Here is a 19,786-nt window from a genome sequence, read left to right as displayed (position 1 = left end):
CAATTGCTTACAACTATTTGAAGCCATGAATCAAATTGTGAACGCACAGCCCCTCATTGGAATGTTCGGCTGTGAATTCAGTCATGTTGCAAAAGTCCTATTGTGATTGTTTTATTGACTTGAGACTGAAAGCTAAGTGAAATAGCAAGTAATAACCTTTTAAAATAAAACTTCAGGTTTTTTTTTAATTTAAAGGCCAAGTGATTTAAATGCCTTATCATATTCATTCATAACTACGTTTAATAATTCCAAAATGGACTTAACCTGTCCCAAAGGTTTCCATGGACTGATTTAGAAAAATCCCTTACTTTGCAAAGAGCTCTGCTAATTAGATCATCTTTTGAAAAATGAAAAGTCCACAAAGTGTTGGATATGCCTCCAGTGAAAATTCGATCTGATTGAAGGGAGCTGCGCTTTTACATGTGCAATCTGGTGCCACATTGTTTCTTTATGTGAAAACTTAGCCTGTGTCTCAATGTCACATTTTGTTTAAGGACTTTACTGTCAAGGCATCTTGGGGCTTTTTATATTTTTATTGAGTCTGTATAAACCCACATCGTTGTTGTTATTGCCCCTGTCATTGACTTAGACTATTGATACTTGAAGTTACAATTCTGGATTTTGGTAAATAGTACATCTGATCTGTCCAGGACTGAAGTGACTGTACTATTGAAAGAAGTGTCAACTGCAATTATTACAATAGCTCAATTGAAGATCAGTTGAATCAATGTTCATATGGACCGCAGGAAGGCACAGTGGCTCGCATTGCTGCCTCAAAGCATCAGGCACCCTAGTTTGATTCCAGCCATGGGCAACTGTCTGTGCAGAGTTTGGCCATTCTCCCCGTACCTGTGGGGTTTCAGCCAGATGCTCCTGTTTCTTTCCACAGTCCAAAGGGTTAGGTGGATTGACCACATTAAATTGCCCTGAACTATCTAGGGATGTGCAGGTTAGGTGGATTAGCCATGGTAAATGCAGGGTTATGGGGGTGGGAAGGTGTGGGTCTGAGTGGAGATGCTCTTTGGAGGATCAGTGCTGACCTCTATGTTGGGGTCTATGGCCTCTATCTGCACTGTAAGTATTCTATAAATTAAGTTATGCAAGAGCAAATGATTTTCTTCAAGGCTTGTCTACAATGAACAATATTAATGTTTAATCTTTACACTGATGCTTCTAAGTCTTGCTGTATGGAAACATTTGACAATGGTCATTTAATGTTTAGAAAGGAAAGTTTTAATATCAAATGCTTTGAATGGTATACAAATACTGTAAATTATTAACAAAGCATTGCATAAGGAAATACTGATCTTTATCAATGTATAGGTCAGTAATCATTTAAAACTGCTTCAACAACAATTCAGTGAACAAGTGACCAATCTGTAGCCTGGAGGCAGTTGAAGTAGCTAATATTGATTAATTCAAATGAACAGATTTCTGTCGGAAGTGCTGATTTAGGATACAGTAAAAAGGCACGATTTGAGGCACAACCTGTGGCAAATGCATGGTTGGGAGAATTGACTGTGGGTCTCATGTTCCTGAAGCCTTTCAAAGTTTTCCCTTGTCATGTCTTGTCTGGGTCAGTGATAGGTTAATTGACTTTCATACCTGTGAATCATCAACAGCTCCTTTCCCTTTGAACATGCAACTCCAAAATTAGTAGAATCTCAAAGATGTGGGTCTTTACATTTTTTTCTGACCAGAAATTCTTATGTTTCACAGCAACACTTGAGCAAGAGGATACACTGCTTTCCAAGGACACCTACATGAGGAGTCACAAATAGTGCTGTATATTGTGCAATCATCAGCAAATATCCCCACTTCTGACCTTAAGAATGGAGGGTGGATGTAATTCTGTTAATCTGTTTATTTCCCATTCTGTCTGAAGTAGACCTGCAACTTATCTCCTTGTCCTGCTTCTGTGAGTGGAATGTAATTGGAAGCCATCACTGGTAGAAATTGCCAATGAATGAAGAATCTGTCTTCACGTAGAGCTTGCACAAGTGAATGAGATCTTCATTATAACTTCATTGTACACAATTATTAATCACATTCTCCAATCCATAATCTTAGATTCAATAGTTACATTTCCAAATAAATGCAATGCTGAGATCAACAAGCAAGAAATAATTTCAGGAAAATAACATTGTAGTATAATTGAAATGAACTTCATTAATGATTTACAATTCACAAACTTTGACTGCAGAAATATTTTAAGATCTTGCTTTTGAGTATAACTTAAGTTCAAAAAGGCACTGTAACTGTTACATTAGAATTAGTATTTATGTGCAATCTCAAAATGCTCACACAAAATAATGGATAAAATTGTGTTCTTCTCATCAAAATTCTCACCAACATTATCATTATCCACAAATATTCACTATTGTTTATATATCAATTAGAATACCTATGTATTTGAAATCGTAAATAAACAGTAGCAAATATACGTCCTATCTATTCCCTATGCAGAGTTATATCCCTTAAATACTCCAACTCCCCAATATTGTACTATTTAAAGGATAACAATCCTTCTCAATTTCAGTCTTGATCATTGTTGCTCATCTTTGACTTCTTAATTTTTTTAACCTGATGGTCTTTGTCCCCAGTAGTGGGATTTGGAGGAATAAACCAGAGTAAAAATAGAAAAAAAGTTCACACTTTCATGTGAAAGGAAAGTATTGTTTAAGTGCAGCTGCTGTTTCATGGTCGTTGGAAAAATTAGTCTTTCTATGGGATAAATTGAGGGGGTGGATATGATCCATTTGGGGCCCATTTTCATTTCTATTACCTGGATTAACAGGGTAGTGATAAACTCAAATGAGGTTTTTAGCCTTACTGCACTATTGGTGCCAATGAAGAGGTGGGTGATACTTTTAAAGAACCCTAGAACTGGGTATCTTACTCACTTGTTTGTTCTCAGTGACACACTCTTTTCACGTCAGAATCAGTAGTTCTTGGACCAGGGTTGTTATTTTTGAATTAAACTGATCCAAGAATGTGTCAGAGGACATGGGAGCTGATGAGGGACATTGACAATGATTTTGTCCAGTCTTGTAGGTTCCACAAAAGTAATTTGAGCTGCTTTTCCAGGAACCCCTCTGTAATTGTGGCCTCACTCTCGCATCTTGCTGACAGAAAGGACAGATAAATGGGTTTCTCAACTCAAAAGTACCACCAGATCACTCCTTGATGCACCACAGCACAGAGGAGGGATGTAAATGAAGTTTGCTTGTTAAAAGTGCAGCTATTACCTTGCTGTGGGTTGGAAACCAGCCAGCTAATGTGCTTCATTGGTCTTAGTCTAAGTGTCAAAGCTGACTACTCTTGTGGACCAAACAGGGCCACAAAGCTTTGCATTACAGGTCGGTTGAATAATAATGTCAGTTCAAATAATAATGAGAAACATACAATAGTGCTGCATGCTGTTTATCTAAGTACTTAGCGTCAGTCCTTGATGATTTTGATAGTATTGTTAAGCATATTTCAAAATAATTTCAGGAAGATAATATAAGTCCAAACACAAGTTGTCAGTAAATGAATGTCCATTTCTCCATTTCTGCCAATCAGTTCCCAAAGCTGGGCTTAATCTCCTTCTTATTATTTACGATTATAATGTGTTCTCCCATTTTATGAAATTAAGTTCCGTGTACTTATACAACTGACCCTGCAATCAAATCAAAAACAGAACTGTTATAAAGAATGAAACTAATTTACCATTTTCTATCAATTTTTTCTCAGTAAGTACAGTTATAGATTGGAAAACTGGTTTTATTCTTACTTTAAAAATATTTATTGTCAGATGATATGGCAAGGGAATTTGTTAATATACCAATGCATTACTGTGCTGCTGATTACTAAAGACTAAGCAAGTAAGTATTATATAAACTGACAGTTCTGAATTCAACTTCATGCAATCTGATAATAACATACAGTCGCAAATAGGGAATAGGGAACTTTAACATCTTGATAATGGGATCTCTACAGTGCGGAAGCAGTCCATTCAACTCATCAAGTCCACACCAACACTTTGAAGGGCATCCCACCCAGACCCACTCCTCTATCCTCCTCCCATGCAAACTTATTATTGTTCAAATTCTGTCCTCTGTAATTCTTTGCATGTTTATTTCTAACTGCACAATATTGTCTGCATCAGCCTACATGTTACTAACACCATTTTGTCTTCTCTTCATCCAGATGTCTGGATTTAATGATCACAGTAGTGCATCTGTCTGTTGGCTAGGGAATGGGCAACTCCAATGTGACTACTTCCAGGTGCCCAGTGCCATGAAAAGTCAGTCAGCCTTTGAGCAAGGAACCCAATTAGTACAGCTGGTTTGCTGGGATCAGTCAGGAAGTGAGGGGTGGGGGCAGAAATGTTGCATTAAAGACTGGCGTCATCCTACTGGCTTTGGCCCTTACTGCCAATGGGACACTCTGTTAGGCATTGGATGTCCAAGCACGATGGACTCTCTGCTGAGCCACCAGCGAGCCCACTAGGGTATAACTGGCAGCTTGTCCACATAGTGTGGCCACCCCTATCACCATTGGCAGAATGCCAGCAGGGGCACAGTGAGCCACCGAATATTCTGTCCTTGATCATTTTGGGTGTGGACATAATTAAGAGGCATTGGAAACGTCACATGAGTTTCTCCCCATGTTTTGCTCTCAAATTTTATATCCAATCTCCCTGCTGTTCTGTGGGTGGGGAAGGGATCTCATACCCTACCCAACATTTCCCAAAGGAAAACTTGGTCACCTCTTCAGAAGCCACCACTTTATCCTGTTTGAATGAGATCCCACTTGACCAAACCTCCCATCATTGTTGATCTCTTTAATCCCCAAAGAATTAAAATTGATATTCTCATTCTTATGCACAAAGTAACTATACACCCTTACCCCTTAATTTTCTGCATTTGATTAATGGTTTCTGGGAGAGGAACATTGAGTGTTTCTGGCAGGAACAAGATCAAAATTGCTGAAAGCACTGTCGAACTCCCAATCAGAATATAAGGCAGAAACTCATGATGAATGCCTGTGAAAATATAAATAATTTCATGGAATGCATCTTGAATGGATGAAAAATTTATTGCACAAGTAACAAAAAGACCTCACCCAAAATTTTTTCTTGTGCAATGGCATGAACATGTTCAGCCATGCTTTTGGCTAATTTATATCCATATTACAGAATCTCTTGCCTCCCAGCACTAATTTGTTTATATTTCCTACCTAGAACATAGACAGTCCTGTACAAATGCACACGTTTCAGATTCTACATTGGCACTGATGTTTTTCAGTTCTAATTAAAAGGTATCTCTCTCAACATTTCTGCTATCTGATTTGTTAGACATTCAATGCTGGACAAGCAGGTATTTCATTCCTGTGAGTTAAATGAAGAAACATCATCACTTGAACTTGTAAAGGCCACTGAATGCCTCGCATATAGACGGGTAAGAGGCAAGAATGGAAGCCTAACCAAAACACTCAAGCCCAACATCCCATCTTCTATGAACTTACTCTTTGTTGGAAAGAAAGTGCATTTCCCAGAAGCGTTGTCATCATCAACAACTATATGAGCATCTCCCTTCTCAGTGATACAAGGAAAACCTTCACATGCTTGATCATGCTTGAAAGACTCTATCTACTTATAGACTGAGTGCATTGATGAAACAAAGTGTGGTTTCCATTTTGGCAGGTCTTTAGTGAACATGATCTTGTCTACATACCAGCAATAAAAAAAGTGTAGGGAATAGGATATTTCTTTTTATCTTACTTCAGTGGAATTCACCAAAAAGACAACGTTGTCGAGGAGAATACTGAGAAACAGGTTATTAGACTAAATGGGATTGAGGTTCATAAGGAAGAGGTGTTATCAATTCTGGAAGGTGAAAAAATAGATAAGTCCCCTGGGCCAGATGAGATGTATCCTAGGATTCTTTGGGAAGCTAGGGAGGAGATTGCAGAGCCTTTGGCTTTGATCTTTATGTTGTCATTATCTTCAGGAATAGTGCCAGAAGACTGGAGGATAACAAATGTTGTCCCCTTGTTCAAGAAGGGGAGGAGGGACAATCCTGGTAATTACTGAGCAGTGAGCCTTACTTTGGTGATGGGTAAAGTGTTGGAGAGGATTATAAGAGAAAGGATTTATAATCATCTAGAAAGGAATAATTTGTTTAGGGATAGTCAACACGGTTTTGTGAGGGGTAAGTCGTGGCTCACAACCCTTATTGAGTTCTTTGAGAAGGTGACTAAACAGGTGGATGAGGGTAAAGCAGTTGATGTGGTGTATATGGATTTCAGTAAAGCGTTTGATAAGGTTCCCCATGGTAGGCTATTGCATAAAATATGGAGTCATGTGATTGATGGTGGTGTAGTGGTTTGGATCAAAAATTGGCTAGTTGGAAGAAGACAGAGGTTGGAGGGTCTCCAACGCTTTACCCATCACCAAAGTAAGGCTCACTGCTCAGTAATTACCAGGATTATCCCTCCTCCCCTTCTTGAACAAGGGGACAACATTTGTTATCCTCCAGTCTTCTGGCACTATTCCTGAAGATAATGACAACATAAAGATCAAAGCCAAAGGCTCTGCAATCTCCTCCCTAGCTTCCCAAAGAATCCTAGGATAGTGGATGGTGGTTGATGGGAAATGTTCATCCTGGAGCTCAGTTACTAGTGGTGTACCGCAAGGATTTGTTTTGGGGCCACTGCTGTTTGTCATTTTTATAAATGACCTGGATGAGGGCACAGAAGGATGGGTTAGTTAATTTGCAGATGACACTAAAGTTGGTGGAGTTGTGGATAGTGCGGAAGGATGTTGCAGGTTACAGAGGGGCATAGATAAGCCGCAGAGCTGGGCTGAGAGGTGGCAAATGAAGCTTGATGTAGAGAAGTGTGAGGTGATTCACTTTGGAAGGAGTAACAGGAATACAGAGTACTGGGCTAATGTTAGATTCTTGGTAGTGTGGATGAGCAGAGCGATCTCGATGTCCATGCGCATAGACACCTGGAAGTTGCCATCCAGGTTGATAGGGTTGTTAAGAAGGCATATGGTGTGTTAGGTTTTATTGGTAGAGGGATTGAGTTTCGGAGCCATGAGGTTATGTTGCAGCTGTACAAAACTCTGGTGCAGCCGAACTTGGAGTATTGCGTACAGTTCTGGTCGCCACGTTATCGGAAGTATGTGGAAGTATTGGAAAGGGTGCAGAGGAGATTTACCAGGATGTTGCGTGGTATGGAGGGAAGGTCTTATGAGGAAAGGCTGAGCGACCTGAGGCTGTTTTCATTAGAGAGAAGAAGGTTAAGAGGTGACCTAATTGAGACATACAAGATGATCAGAGGATTAGATTGGGTGGACAGTGGAAGCCTTTTTCCTTGAATGGTGATGGCTCACATGAGGGGACATAGCTTTAAATTGAGGGGTGATAGATATAGGACAGATGTCAGTGGTAAGTTCTTTAATCAGAGAGTAGGAAGGGCGTGGAATGCCCTGCCTGCAACAATAGTAAACTCGCCAACTTTAAGGGCATTTAAATGATCATTGGATAAATATATGGATAATAATGGAATAGTGTTGGTTAGATGGGCTTCAGTTTGGTTTCACAGGTCGGCACAACATCGAGGGCCGAATGGCCTGTACTGCACTGTAGTGTTCTATGTTCTATGTTATAATTCAATTTCATCGACAGAGCAAACCTCTAGAATATTCTGGGGAAGTTGGGCCACCAGAGAAGGCTCATCAGTCTGATCCAGTTCTGTTTTGACAGCATGCATTGTAATGCACAGCCTGAAGTCTGCATTTCTGACAGTTTCAGGGTGAAGAATGGAGTGAAACAGGACTGTGTCCTCACCCTCACTCTGTTATTTTTTTTCTGCATCATCTTGTGCTTTTCTCTCCTTGGAATTTTGTAGAGTTTGGCTACATTTTAGGTCAGAATGAAAGTTGTGAACCTGTCCATATTAAAAGCAAAGACAAAAATACAGCATGCAGAGAACTCTAGCTAAAGATGCTATACTAGTCGTTCACATGTAAACTTAGCTACACAGGCTCATGGATCATCATTCCCAGACCTGTAACTAGTTGTCCCTGGTGATAAGCTTCAAGAAAACTGTGGTTATGTGACACGTTGTCCAATTTCTGCCCTTGATCACAGCAAGCTGCAAGAAATGCTTCGAATTACCTCTTGAGTCCATGTTGCCAAACTGTCTCTGGATGCTGAACTCAGTACATGCATTTTGAAAGCAGCTACCAACTTTGGGCAATTTGCAACACATGTATGGAATAACATCAAGCTAACTGTTAGGGCTAAGGTCCTGTTTATGAATCCTGTGTTTTCAGAACCTTGTTGTAAGTTTGTGAAAAATGAGCAACTTACAGCTATTTCAAAAGGAAGCTGAACAACTTCCATCATTTGTTTTAGTATGCATTTGGGTCAATCATGGATAGGATCATGGCTGCAGCTGTCTTCTCAAAGACAAGACTCCCAAGTGTCTTGGCAATCATCAAGCAAACTTTGTTGACTTAGGCTGTTTGAAGACTTAAAGCACAGCTATTTATTTGATAATTTCCTGCTTGGTGAGAGTGGTAGACAAATAAACAGTAGGAAATCGACAGCCCCTACTTCAAGGATACTTGTTAGTTTGGACCTGAAAGGTGTAAACTTTAACTTCTACACCTGAGAGAAGTGCTGACAACAAAGGAAGATATTGACATTATCGATGAGTATTGTGCTACCAAGGCTAAGCAATTTGGCTACAGGTACCAACTCTGGTAAACACCAACCTACAATGGATACTTCAGTCATCACTAAAAGTGCACACTACACAAAGCTATCCCATTCCACATGCATTTGACTTTATCCACATCCATCATCTTACGAAGATGTAGGCATGTCAACATTTCTTAACCAAAGTTATTTTCTTCAAAATTTTTCTTAAAGCCTGCCTCCAGATTATTGAAGGAAATTGCACTGGACAAAATTAGATGCATTCATGGTCACCTTGCAAAATTCTACAGACACTGGGGGTGATTATACAAATTGGAGATGCCAAATGTAACCCGACTATTTAAAAACAGGGAGAGAAAACAAAACAGAGAATCACAGACCTGTCCATCTAACATCAGTAGGGGTTGGAGGGAATGCTAGAGGCTATTATAAAAGTTGGCAGAATATTTGGAAAATAGTAATGGGATTAGAAAAGGCAGCATTGGTTAATGAAAGGCAAATCATACTTAACAAATCTACTGAAGCTATTTTTGAGGATATAACTAGTAAAATAGATAAGGGGTATCCAATGTATGTGGTTTGTCTGAATTTTCAGAAGACTTTTGATAAGGTCCCCCGTAAATGATTAGTGGGCAAAGTTAAAGCGCATGGGATGGAAGCAATTTTTAGCACGGATCAAGAATTGGTTGACAAAAGAGTGAAGATCAATCAAGGAAAAATTGACTCAAAGACAGAACACTCCAGGGCTGATGATAAAATGTGAGGCTGGATGAACACAGCAGGCCAAGCAGCATCTCAGGAGCACAAAAGCTGACGTTTCGGGCCTAGACCCTTCATCAGAGAGGGGGATGGGAAGAGGGAACTGGAATAAATAGGGAGAGAGGGGGAGGCGGACCGAAGATGGAGAGCAAAGAAGATAGGTGGAGAGGGTGTAGGTGGGGAGGTAGGGAGGGGATAGGTCAGTCCAGGGAAGACGGACAGGTCAAGGAGGTGGGATGAGGTTAGTAGGTAGCTGGGGGTGCGGCTGGGGGTGGGAGGAAGGGATGGGTGAGAGGAAGAACCGGTTAGGGAGGCAGAGACAGGTTGGACTGGTTTTGGGATGCAGTGGGTGGGGGGGAAGAGCTGGGCTGGTTGTGTGGTGCAGTGGGGGGAGGGGATGAACTGGGCTGGTTTAGGGATGAAAAAAGAAGTCAAGGAATTAAGTTTCTTAATTCTTTGTATCAGTTTTGTTCTCAGCATTAAAGGTGAATGAATGTCTCTTTCTATAGGTACTTGTTTTACTTCAACACTTATAGCAATATGAGGGTGCTGTGGTGCAGCCAGGAAAATCTCAAGGATGTCACCTGAAAGGCCAATTTTGTTCCATAGGCAATCTCTGTCAGTAATCATGGACTAAAGATTCTTATTCTCTCTCTGCAGCATTTCTGTTTGAAAGATTGCTTCATCGGTCATTAACAACAACAGAAGATTTATTTAGCTAGGCATTCACCGCATTCTTAAAGTTATATGCATTTGTGAAATGAAGAGGCTTTTTCCTCCATCAAAATGTCTTTCTATTGAAACAACTAGTTGTTTGGAAAAAGACCTTTCCAAACATTTTTTTATTCATTTTTGACGGATGTGGGTACTGCTGACTGGCCAGCATTTATTGCCCATCCCTAGTTGCCCTTGAGAAGGTGGTGGTGAGCTGTCTTTCTGAACTACTGCAGTCCACCTGCTGTGGGTTGACCCACAATGCCACCAGGGAGCAAATTCCAGGATTTGGACCCAGCGATGGTGAAGGAATTATGATACATTTCCAAGTCAAGGATGGTGAGTGGCTTGGAGGAGAACTTGAAGGTGGTGGTGTTCCCAAACATTTGTTGCCCTTGGTCCTTCTAGATGGAAGTGGTCATGGATTTGGAAGATGTTGTCTAAGGATCTTTGGTGAATCTTCAGCAGTCTTCTAATTTACAGCCTCCAGGGCTTGATGATGCTTGTTTCAGCCAAGAGCTGGACTTCCAGTACACTAGTCTCTTTAAGTGAGTTGAACTGCTAATTCTTGTTGAGGTCTGAGCTTTTCAACTTGCTCTTCTGTTCACCTTTAAACTTGTTGAAGGCATGCTGTGAATCTATTAGCTCAATAATCATGCCATGTCAGCTTCAGTTGAAAATAAATCTTGGCTTGGTGATAAGTTTATAGCTACTATCTCTGCAGTTCAATAACTTCTGCATATTGAATATTAATCTTATTTAATTTGGACTTTAAGATCTCTTTCTTCCTGACTAACTTATTCGTTGAAATTGTTGTATTTCTTCTTGATGGCTCTTGCATTAGGATAGAAGTTTCTCCTCCAAGCAAATCAAACTCATCGATAAAACAAAAGAACCTCGGATGCTCTCAATCAGAAACAGAAACAGAAGTGACTGGAAAAGCTCAGCAGGTCTGGCAGCATCTGTGAAGGGATTCAGAGTTAACGTTTTGGGTCTGGTGACTTTTCATCGGAACATAAACTCATGTTGATGTTCTCTGTGCATGGTTGCAGATATTTGTTGCACACAGTTGGTTTCTGCTTGAGCAGTTATTGCTCATGAATCCTAACTGAAGCTCCTATGGTCTTAAATTTGTCTTGAAGCTCCAGACCTCTGCCTTTCTTGATTGAAGATACATTTTTTAACTTCATATTTTTAGTTATTTCAGTTTCTGGGCCAAACAGCAAGACTGTAAATACTTCTCAAACTGCACTTGGTATAATTTTTGTTTCAACTGGTGCAAGGTCACTTTGTTACTTCTCAGCTGTGACTATACATTTAAGCTCACAACTACTTGTATCTCAAAGGACAAGGGCAGCAGGTGGTAACAAGTTCCCCTCCAAGGCCCTTACTGTCCTGACTCGGAAATTTATCGCTGTTCTTTTAGTGTTGCTGGTTCGGTCCCTCCCTAAGGGCCCTGTGGCTCTAACTACAGCACATGACTACAATAGTTCAAGAAGGCAGGTTACCACCACCACCTGAAGAGCAACTCAGGATGAGCAGTAAATGTGGATACCTACAAAGAAAGTTAAATTCACAGAGAAATCTCTTCATCTAAACATGGCTGCAGTTACTGTTGCTGCACTTCCTGCGCAGACGCTGTTCAGTAAGTAAACAACTTCACTTCTCCTTTCACTTTCTCCTTTATTTTCTTCAAGAATAAATGATTCTCCTCAAAACAGATTGCTGCATTATCAGGTAAAGTGTTTGTGGAATCCAAAAGGACAGGGAGGTGTGATGTTCCAATACACCATCTGGAATACATTCTCGTGGCTGGTCATTGCCTTCTTTGGCACCTGTTTTCTCTGCTCTTTCCAGTTTCTAATTTGAGAGAATTGGAAGGCCTTCTCGGTCTTTCTCTTGCAATACTTGGCCCAATATCTTTGTGGGAGAGTTTGCCAGTGTTGTTGGGAGCAGCTCAAACTAATTCAGCTGGAGCAGGGAACACAGCACCTTAATAAATAGTGGCACAGCATACCTTAGAAAAGGTATAAGACAGAGGGACTTCAGCTGTATTGTTCTAAGTGGAGTCAGGCGAGGCTGGACGACTCCTACTTCAAAGCTAGAAGTATTACAGATGGTAAGACAGATGACTTAAAGTATGGATTGATACGAAGAATTATGATGTTTTTGTTATCTCAGAGACTTGGTTGAGGGGCAGGACAGGAGAGGGTATGAAGTAGAAAGTAACGTCACATTATTAATTAAGGATTCAGTTACTGCAGTGAGGAGGAATAATATCTTGGAAGTGTTATCACACTAAGCTTTGTGGGGAGAGCTTAGGAATAATAAAGGGGGAGTCACACTGTTAAGAGTGTACTATAGGCTCCCACACAGCCAGCAGGCAGTTGAGGAGCAGATATGCAGTCAATTCACTAAGATGTGTAAAAATAACAACAGGGTAAATATATTAAGGAATTTCAACAATTCCACTATTAGTTGGAATGTTCATAATATAATGGACTTAGAGGGAACAGATTTCTTGAAATGTTTGCACGGGAGCTTGTCATATCAACATGTAGCTGGTTCTACAAGGAATTGTGCAGTGCTGAACCCAATTCTGGACAACGAATCCTGACAAATGTTCAAGGTGGCAATGGGAGAGCATTTTAATGATAGTGACCATAACAACATACATTTTATGTGTCTTGAACTTGACTAATATCCTAGTGATTTTTACTGTTTCAGGGTCTCAGACTTATACATAATCGACATTCTATGCATATTAATGTCACTGCTTTCTTCCACTGCATTAACATAATAACACATCAACAATAACTTTTTTACTGACGTGTAGGAGGTTGACCTTATAGAAGTTTATAAAATTATGAGGGGTATCGAGAAGATGAACAGCACATATCTTTTCCTGTGAGATTTCAAGACTAGGGGCGTATTTTATGGTAAGAGGAGAAAGATTTTAAAAAGACATAAGGGGCAATCTATTTTTACATAGAAATTGGTTCATGAATTTCTAGACAAAAGTTGTGGAAGTGGGTACAGTTATAACATTTAAAAGACATTTAGATAAGTACACACAAATAAGAAATGTTTGGAAGGATATGGGCCAAGCATAGGCAAGTGGGACAAGTTTAGTTTGGGATTATAGTTGCCGTGGACTAGTTGGACTGAAGGGACTGTTTCTGTGCTGCATTACTCTATGACTCTATAACATTACACATAGATAACTGTGATGGCTACATACTCCAGTGACCCCCATTGCACTGTCTCACTGTTGAAAGTGAGCAAGGCCGTTTGTAATGCCACCTGTTGTGATGTCATCTGACCTCCTTAAAAGTACACTGTCTTATGGTGTGTGTAACAACACAGCATCACCTTTATCCTGTTATCTGCAAGCTGTAGATGGAATGATTATGCATTTCAGCCAAATTCTTCACAAATCTTAATCTCCCTCTGCTGCATTTATGCTTGGAATACTTAAGGCTTGCCATCTAACCAAACAGTACAGGGTCATGTTGAAGGGGTTGGAGTAAGAGAGGGAGAATGAGAGAGTGATGAGTAAGCATCTTGACATGATCTGACACTCACAGCGACCAACTCAGATATTTGAAACTGCATGGGCTTTAGACAGTAGTACTGAGATAGGATCTGCACATAGTGTGCCATGACCCTGATGCAGCAAGTGAAGCTGCAAAACATCAGAACCCTGCAGCAACCATATCTAAGAGGCCTGAAAGGATTCTATGTGCTTCAGGCAAATATCCGTCTGCTATCGGGCCTTCTATCTCTTTAAGGGAAAAGAAGCTTTCTCCAAGAGTTCCTGGATAATTGGATAGCTGGCAATTCTTCAGGCCTAGGACCAGACCAGGACCAGCAATGATGGAGGAGGAGTTGGTCAGGTTCACTAAGGCTAGTCAGGCAGACCCTGAGAAAGGGTGAAATTGTTCTAGAGGGATGTGAGGACCTTTCCGAGGAGATAACTGTTACCACTTACTCCGTCAGTGCCAAAGTGGCTAGTCAGGAGCTTACCCTCCCGTTCCCTTTGCTCCAACCCAGAGCACCGAAACAGGTGACTAGATTTTATATAACATCTATCCGATAGGGCAGAGGTATCCACTCCACTCCACGCTATCCTCTGGAACGCCCCCCCCTCAACAATGCCATGCTTATAGAATAACACTCAATGGGAGATAGATACCTTAAAAGGCACTTAATCTGTCACTTCAGGCCTTACTGGTCTGTGCATGAGCAGGAAAGCTCTACTCAACCTTTCACACCCTGAGTAAATTGCAGGGTATGGAGAATGTAACGGCACTCCTGTCTGCCTGACTCTTGATTCTGTAATGATCCCCACCTTCCAGCCTGCATCTAAGGGGAATGATTCAGTTACTGAATTCTATCTAATGAGTCACAGACCATGTGTGGTTACAGCCAGGTTGGAGGTAAATGATGACAAGCTGCCTACAGAGCAACATCACTAACAAATTCTTCTACTGAGAATTCAGATGAGGACCTCACAAAGGAGAGGGCTGATGGGCATGCACAGAGAGGTGTTGAGAGCTTTGGCAGACTTAGCACAGAACCTGTTTTCAATTCCAAGGAACGCAGAGAGGTCAAGCTGCACCTGGGTACGGAGATAAGTGCATTGCTTGAAGCTCATTCTTTTCAGTTTGGATGTGATGGCTAACACAGGACAGAAACTTGATGGAGCTATGATGCAGCACTCAATAGACAATGGCTCAGGTTCCATCCCAGCACAAGCATTTATCACTCAGCATCTCGGTGCTACAGTGGAAGCTCAGACTGTGGTTATGAGATCTATGCTTGTTGTCATGTAAACCCCTTGGGCCATTTCAGGCTCAGACTATTGAGGTTGAGGATTTCCATGTACAAAAGGGCTTGCTCACTGTTATAGCACTTAAGCAATCCATGCTCCAACACATTATTTGGATTGTCCAAGCTTTGCCACAGTGAAGTGGTGAGGTGTTTAATCCCCTGTGCTTTCTCAGAATTCTACCACTTGACCTCATTATATCACTGCCAAGTCATCAGTGTCCTTGTCTGTTAGTCAGCTAACCCCATCTCCTGCCACTCATGTTGTAGTTACACGGAATGAAACTATGTAAGTGATATGCATGGGGCGTATTTGGGAATGGCCATTGCTTTGGCATCTTTATATTCTCATTTCATACAGAGTTTAGACTGACAACTTACCGAGATAAAAAATGTAAGGTGAGATGATGGAGCCCAGCCTGGAGAACATGGAGCACACTCCAACACTAAGGTTTCTTATAGTGGTTGGATACAGCTCAGTAGTATAAACATAAAGTACGGAGAAGGCAGTTGTGGTGCAAAATTTACCAATCATCACCAGAGCTGTGGAAAGTGTTGGTAGATCTAGAAAAAATACACACAAACACAATTTAATGAAAGGTTCACTGGTTTAAAGGAAGCCTATTTGTACGATCCTGACAAATGCATGGTGGCTCAGTGGTTAGCACTGCAGCCTCACAGTGCTAGGGACCCAGGTTCGATTCCAGCCTCGGGCTACCATCTGTGTGGAGTTTGCACATTCTCCCCATGTCTGCATGGGTTCTCTCTGGGTGCTCTGGTTTCCTCCCACAGTCCAAAGATGTGCAGGCTAGGTGGATCTGCCATGCTAAATTGCCCGTAGTGTTCAGGGGTATGTGGGTTATAGTGGGATGGGCCTGGGTGAGATGCTTCAAGGGGCAGTGTGGACTTGCTGGGCCGAAGGGCCTGTTCCCACACTGTAGGGAATCTAATCAAATGCTTTACACATTCAGAGATAGTAGGAACTGCCGATGCTGGAGAATCTGAGATAACAAGGTGTAGAGCTGGATGGGCACAGCAGGTCAAGCAGCATCAGAGGAGCAGGAAGGCTGTTGTTTCGGGCCTAGGCCCTTCTTCAGAAAAAGGGTCAGCTCTACACCTTGTTATCTCAAACACTTAAGAGGTGGCTTGTTTTCTAAAATACTATTTTTTTCCTGGCTTTGTTAACCAGGAATCCATATTTGGAACTGCTGGTGGCAATCCCAAAGCATTCAAATGAATGGACACAATTCTGCACTGAAAATATGTTCATATTAAACAGCCTCTTGTGTCGTAATTTCTGTGCTGGGGGTAGTGAGTTGAATGAAGTCACCATACCCATACCATACTGGGTCCAAGAAAACTTTAACAACAGCAACATAACTATACAAATCACATCCTTTAAGGTGCCAATTACTTCTTGCAGGCAGTTCAAACATTGAGTTGAAGAATTGATTAGAAAGGGTGATCAAACAGAAGCCAAAATGTCAAGTTAAAGGAGGGCCTGGGCAGAAGGGGGTTCAGGGCAAATACTATAATGTCAAATAAAATGAGAAACTACAGAAAAAACCCAGCAGGTCTGGCAGCCTGTTTAGAGAACGAGAGAGAAAAACAGAGCTAATATTTCAATAAACAACTGCACCTCCAATTGCAAACCATTTCAACTCCCCCTCCCATTCCTCAGACGTCATGTCCATCCTGGGACCCCTGCAGTGCCACAACGATGCCACCCGAAGGCTGCAGGAACTGCAATTCATATTCCGCTTGGGAACCCTGCAGCCCAATGGTATCAATGTGGATTTCACAAGCTTCAGAATCTCCCCTCCCCCCACTGCATCCCAAAACCAGCCCAGCTCGTCCCCACCTCCCCAACCTGTTCTTCCTTTCACCTATCCCCTCCTCCCTCCTCAAGCCACACCTCCATTTCCCACCTACTTCATCCCGCCCCCTTGGCCTGTCTGTCCTCCCCGGACTGACCTATCCCCTCCCTACCTCCCTACCTACCCTCACCTCTGCAGGCTCCATCCCCGCCTCTTTAACTTGTCTGTCTCCTCTCCAACTATCTTCTCCTCTATCCATCTTCGATCCGCCTCCCCCTCTCTCCCTATTGATTTCAGAACCCTCTCCCCATTCCTCTTCTCTGATGAAGGGTCTAGGCCCGAAACGTCAGCTTTTGTGCTCCTGAGATGTTGCTTGGCCTGTTGTGTTCATCCAGCTCCACACTTTATTATCTCAGATTCTCCAGCATCTGTGGTTCCCCTTATCTCTAATATTTCTCAAGCCCAGTGACTCAGAGGGGCCCCAGGGTAATTGGAAAAGTAATCACAAGTTGGAAGGGAAAGGTGGGCATTGGACAACAGGTTGTCAGGGTCAAAAGGTAGTTTATCAGCACTCTCCAGAAAAAGAAGGTTACAGATTTATGAGGCTTAAAATGCTTTAACTTTAAGGATGAGACTTTTATTCCTGACAAACCGGTTGAGATAAGGACCAAGATAAATGATGCCAAGGAGGTGGAATGAACCATATCATTCAAATAAGTGTATACTCTTGTTCTCCCTGAGATGGAATTTAGAAATGGATTTAGGACACATCAACACATTCAAGGCCTTTAGAGTCAAAGAGAGGTTAGAATTGGACAGTAGTTTGCAAGGATAAGGTGCACACATTTAGCTTTTTGAAGAAGACAGTGATGATGACAAATTTAAAGGAGAGATGTACAACATGTGGGAGAGAACAATTTACAATTTACTATACAGACAGTGATGATATTGGGTGAGAATGTGTGGGAATTAGATCAAAGGAACTAAAGCCAGAACTCATGCATAAAATGAGATTAGAGAGGGCATGAGGGGCATGAGAGGAGGTGCAGAGAAACTAAAGAAAAGTACAGTTTCAGGGAGGGTGGGTTGGCGCTCCACATGAAGTTAAGCCTGGCAGGCACTGGAAAGGAGGGAACTGGTAGAGGTAGCTGATTAGATTGTCATGAAGCTCATGAACACTTTATACATTGCTAGAGGTGAAAATAAGATCAAAACTGTTGATTTTTTCTGCTGATTGCAGTTACCACTATCATGCTCAACTCCTCAAGCTCTGAAAGAACATACATAGCAAACATTCCATCTTGAAAACCATTCAATATTTAGCTGCATTCTTGCTACCCAAATGCCAGCCCTGACCACTTCCAACAAATAAGAACAAGATCATCTCCTTTGACATTCGATGTCATTACCTTCACTGAATGCCCTGCAATCAACATTCTTGGAGCAGAGGTCAGAAGGCAGATGAGGGGAGGAAAAAGAGCTCATTAGCCATGAAGTAGCTTGACAAAACACAAATTGACCCCCAAAACACACAGGAGCATTCAAACGGAGCATCTTGTGTGGAATGGATAGATACCTGAGGAGCTGCTCCTTCAATCACAGGCTGATTTTTTTTTTCTCTGTGCTTGCTGCTGATAGGTTTATTAGTGGGTTCATCAGCAGCAAATGTGTAGAACCAGCTTGGGATTGGAGGGACAGTGGGAGAGGTGGGGAGGGGGAAGAGAGAGAGAGAGAATGAGAGCAATAGTGAAATAGTGAAAGAGGCTGCAGTAGTCAGTAGCAGAGAAAAAGAGTGTGTGAGAGGCTGCAGGAGTTGAGTGGGAGAGAGAGGGAGCAGCCTCCAAGGACTGGGATGGGGGGACATACAGGAATTGGGGGAAGATAGAAAGAGAGAAGGATGCTCTGGAGCTGGAAGAGGAAGACAAGAAGACAATTGAGGCTGCTGGTTGGGGAGTTAGGGGTAGCTTCAAGGAGGTGAGAGTGGGAAACCGCAAGATAGGGAAAAGGAGCATGAATGAATAATTTATTGTCACATATCCATGGAAATATAGTGAAAAGTGTTCTGTCACCACAATCTGGTGCCATTCTGAAGTCCGACTGAATAACAAGAAAGTACTTAAATAGAGATAATGGGAACTGCAGATGCTGGAGAATCCAACATAATAAAGTGTGAAGCTGGATGAACACAGCAGGCCAAGCAGCATCTCAGGAGCACAAAAGCTGACGTTTCGGGCCTAGACCCTCTGATGAAGGGTCTAGGCCCGAAACGTCAGCTTTTGTGCTCCTGAGATGCTGCTTGGCCTGCTGTGTTCATCCAGCCTCACACTTTGTTATCTTAAGTACTTAAATAGAGTTTATTTTCATTGTCTGAGGTCCCAAACACGGCTCCAGGGCTTATTCAAGGTGTCTGTGAGTTCCTTGCTCTGGGCCTACTGCTGCCAGGAGTCCCGACTCCAATCACTCCTGACCCCACTATGGCCTCCTTGCTACATCAGGAAGATGAAGCAAAGAAGAAGAAAGACAAAAGAAAAAGGAAAAGGAGAGAGGGAAGAAAGAATATGGCAAGCCTGGAGTGAACAGGCCTACCATGCCGACGCTGCGGTTTGAATAGCTGAATGAGGCTGCGAAAGGGAAAGGAAAGGATACTGGGGCAAGGGAAGTTGGAAGAGGTAGGAAGGATTCAATGGGATACAGGAGAGGCATGCTGGATGCAGAATAAAGTGAAGTACTTTAAACTATTTTAAACCATGGAATTCTCAACTAACAAGGAGCCAAGAAAACTGAACATCACTTAAAAATTCCTTTCAAATTAATGTGAAATATCTAGCTTAAGGCTGCATATGCTTAGGAGCTACTATGTAGCTGAGAAATGTAATGGGGTCTATGGTCATGAATACTGTGTTAAATTTAAATCTGAGATTGAGATCTCAGCTGCAGTGAAACAGGTCA

General features: G+C 41.8%; 1 protein-coding gene across 2 annotated transcripts in view; it reads right to left on the bottom strand.

The window, feature by feature from the left end:
- Positions 1-1,228: 1,228 nt before the first annotated feature.
- The window catches only part of LOC132205991 (solute carrier family 22 member 4-like), a 54,213-nt gene continuing 35,655 nt past the window's right edge, over positions 1,229-19,786 (bottom strand). Inside the window, exons 8-10 of one of the 2 annotated variants that reach the window (XM_059650629.1) lie at positions 15,402-15,584; positions 4,894-5,029; positions 1,238-3,661 (exon numbers count right to left, since the gene is read on the bottom strand). In XM_059650629.1, coding sequence (XP_059506612.1) covers positions 3,625-3,661; positions 4,894-5,029; positions 15,402-15,584 — 356 coding nt within the window. In that variant the 3' untranslated portion in view covers positions 1,238-3,624. Of the gene's footprint in view, positions 3,662-4,893; positions 5,030-15,401; positions 15,585-19,786 lie in introns of both variants that reach the window. The other variant, XM_059650630.1, reaches the window with a different exon arrangement.

The sequence above is a fragment of the Stegostoma tigrinum genome, chromosome 13 (genome assembly GCF_030684315.1).
Source record: "Stegostoma tigrinum isolate sSteTig4 chromosome 13, sSteTig4.hap1, whole genome shotgun sequence".
NCBI lineage: Eukaryota > Metazoa > Chordata > Chondrichthyes > Orectolobiformes > Stegostomatidae > Stegostoma > Stegostoma tigrinum.
This window is presented reverse-complemented; position numbering and strand designations above follow the sequence as displayed.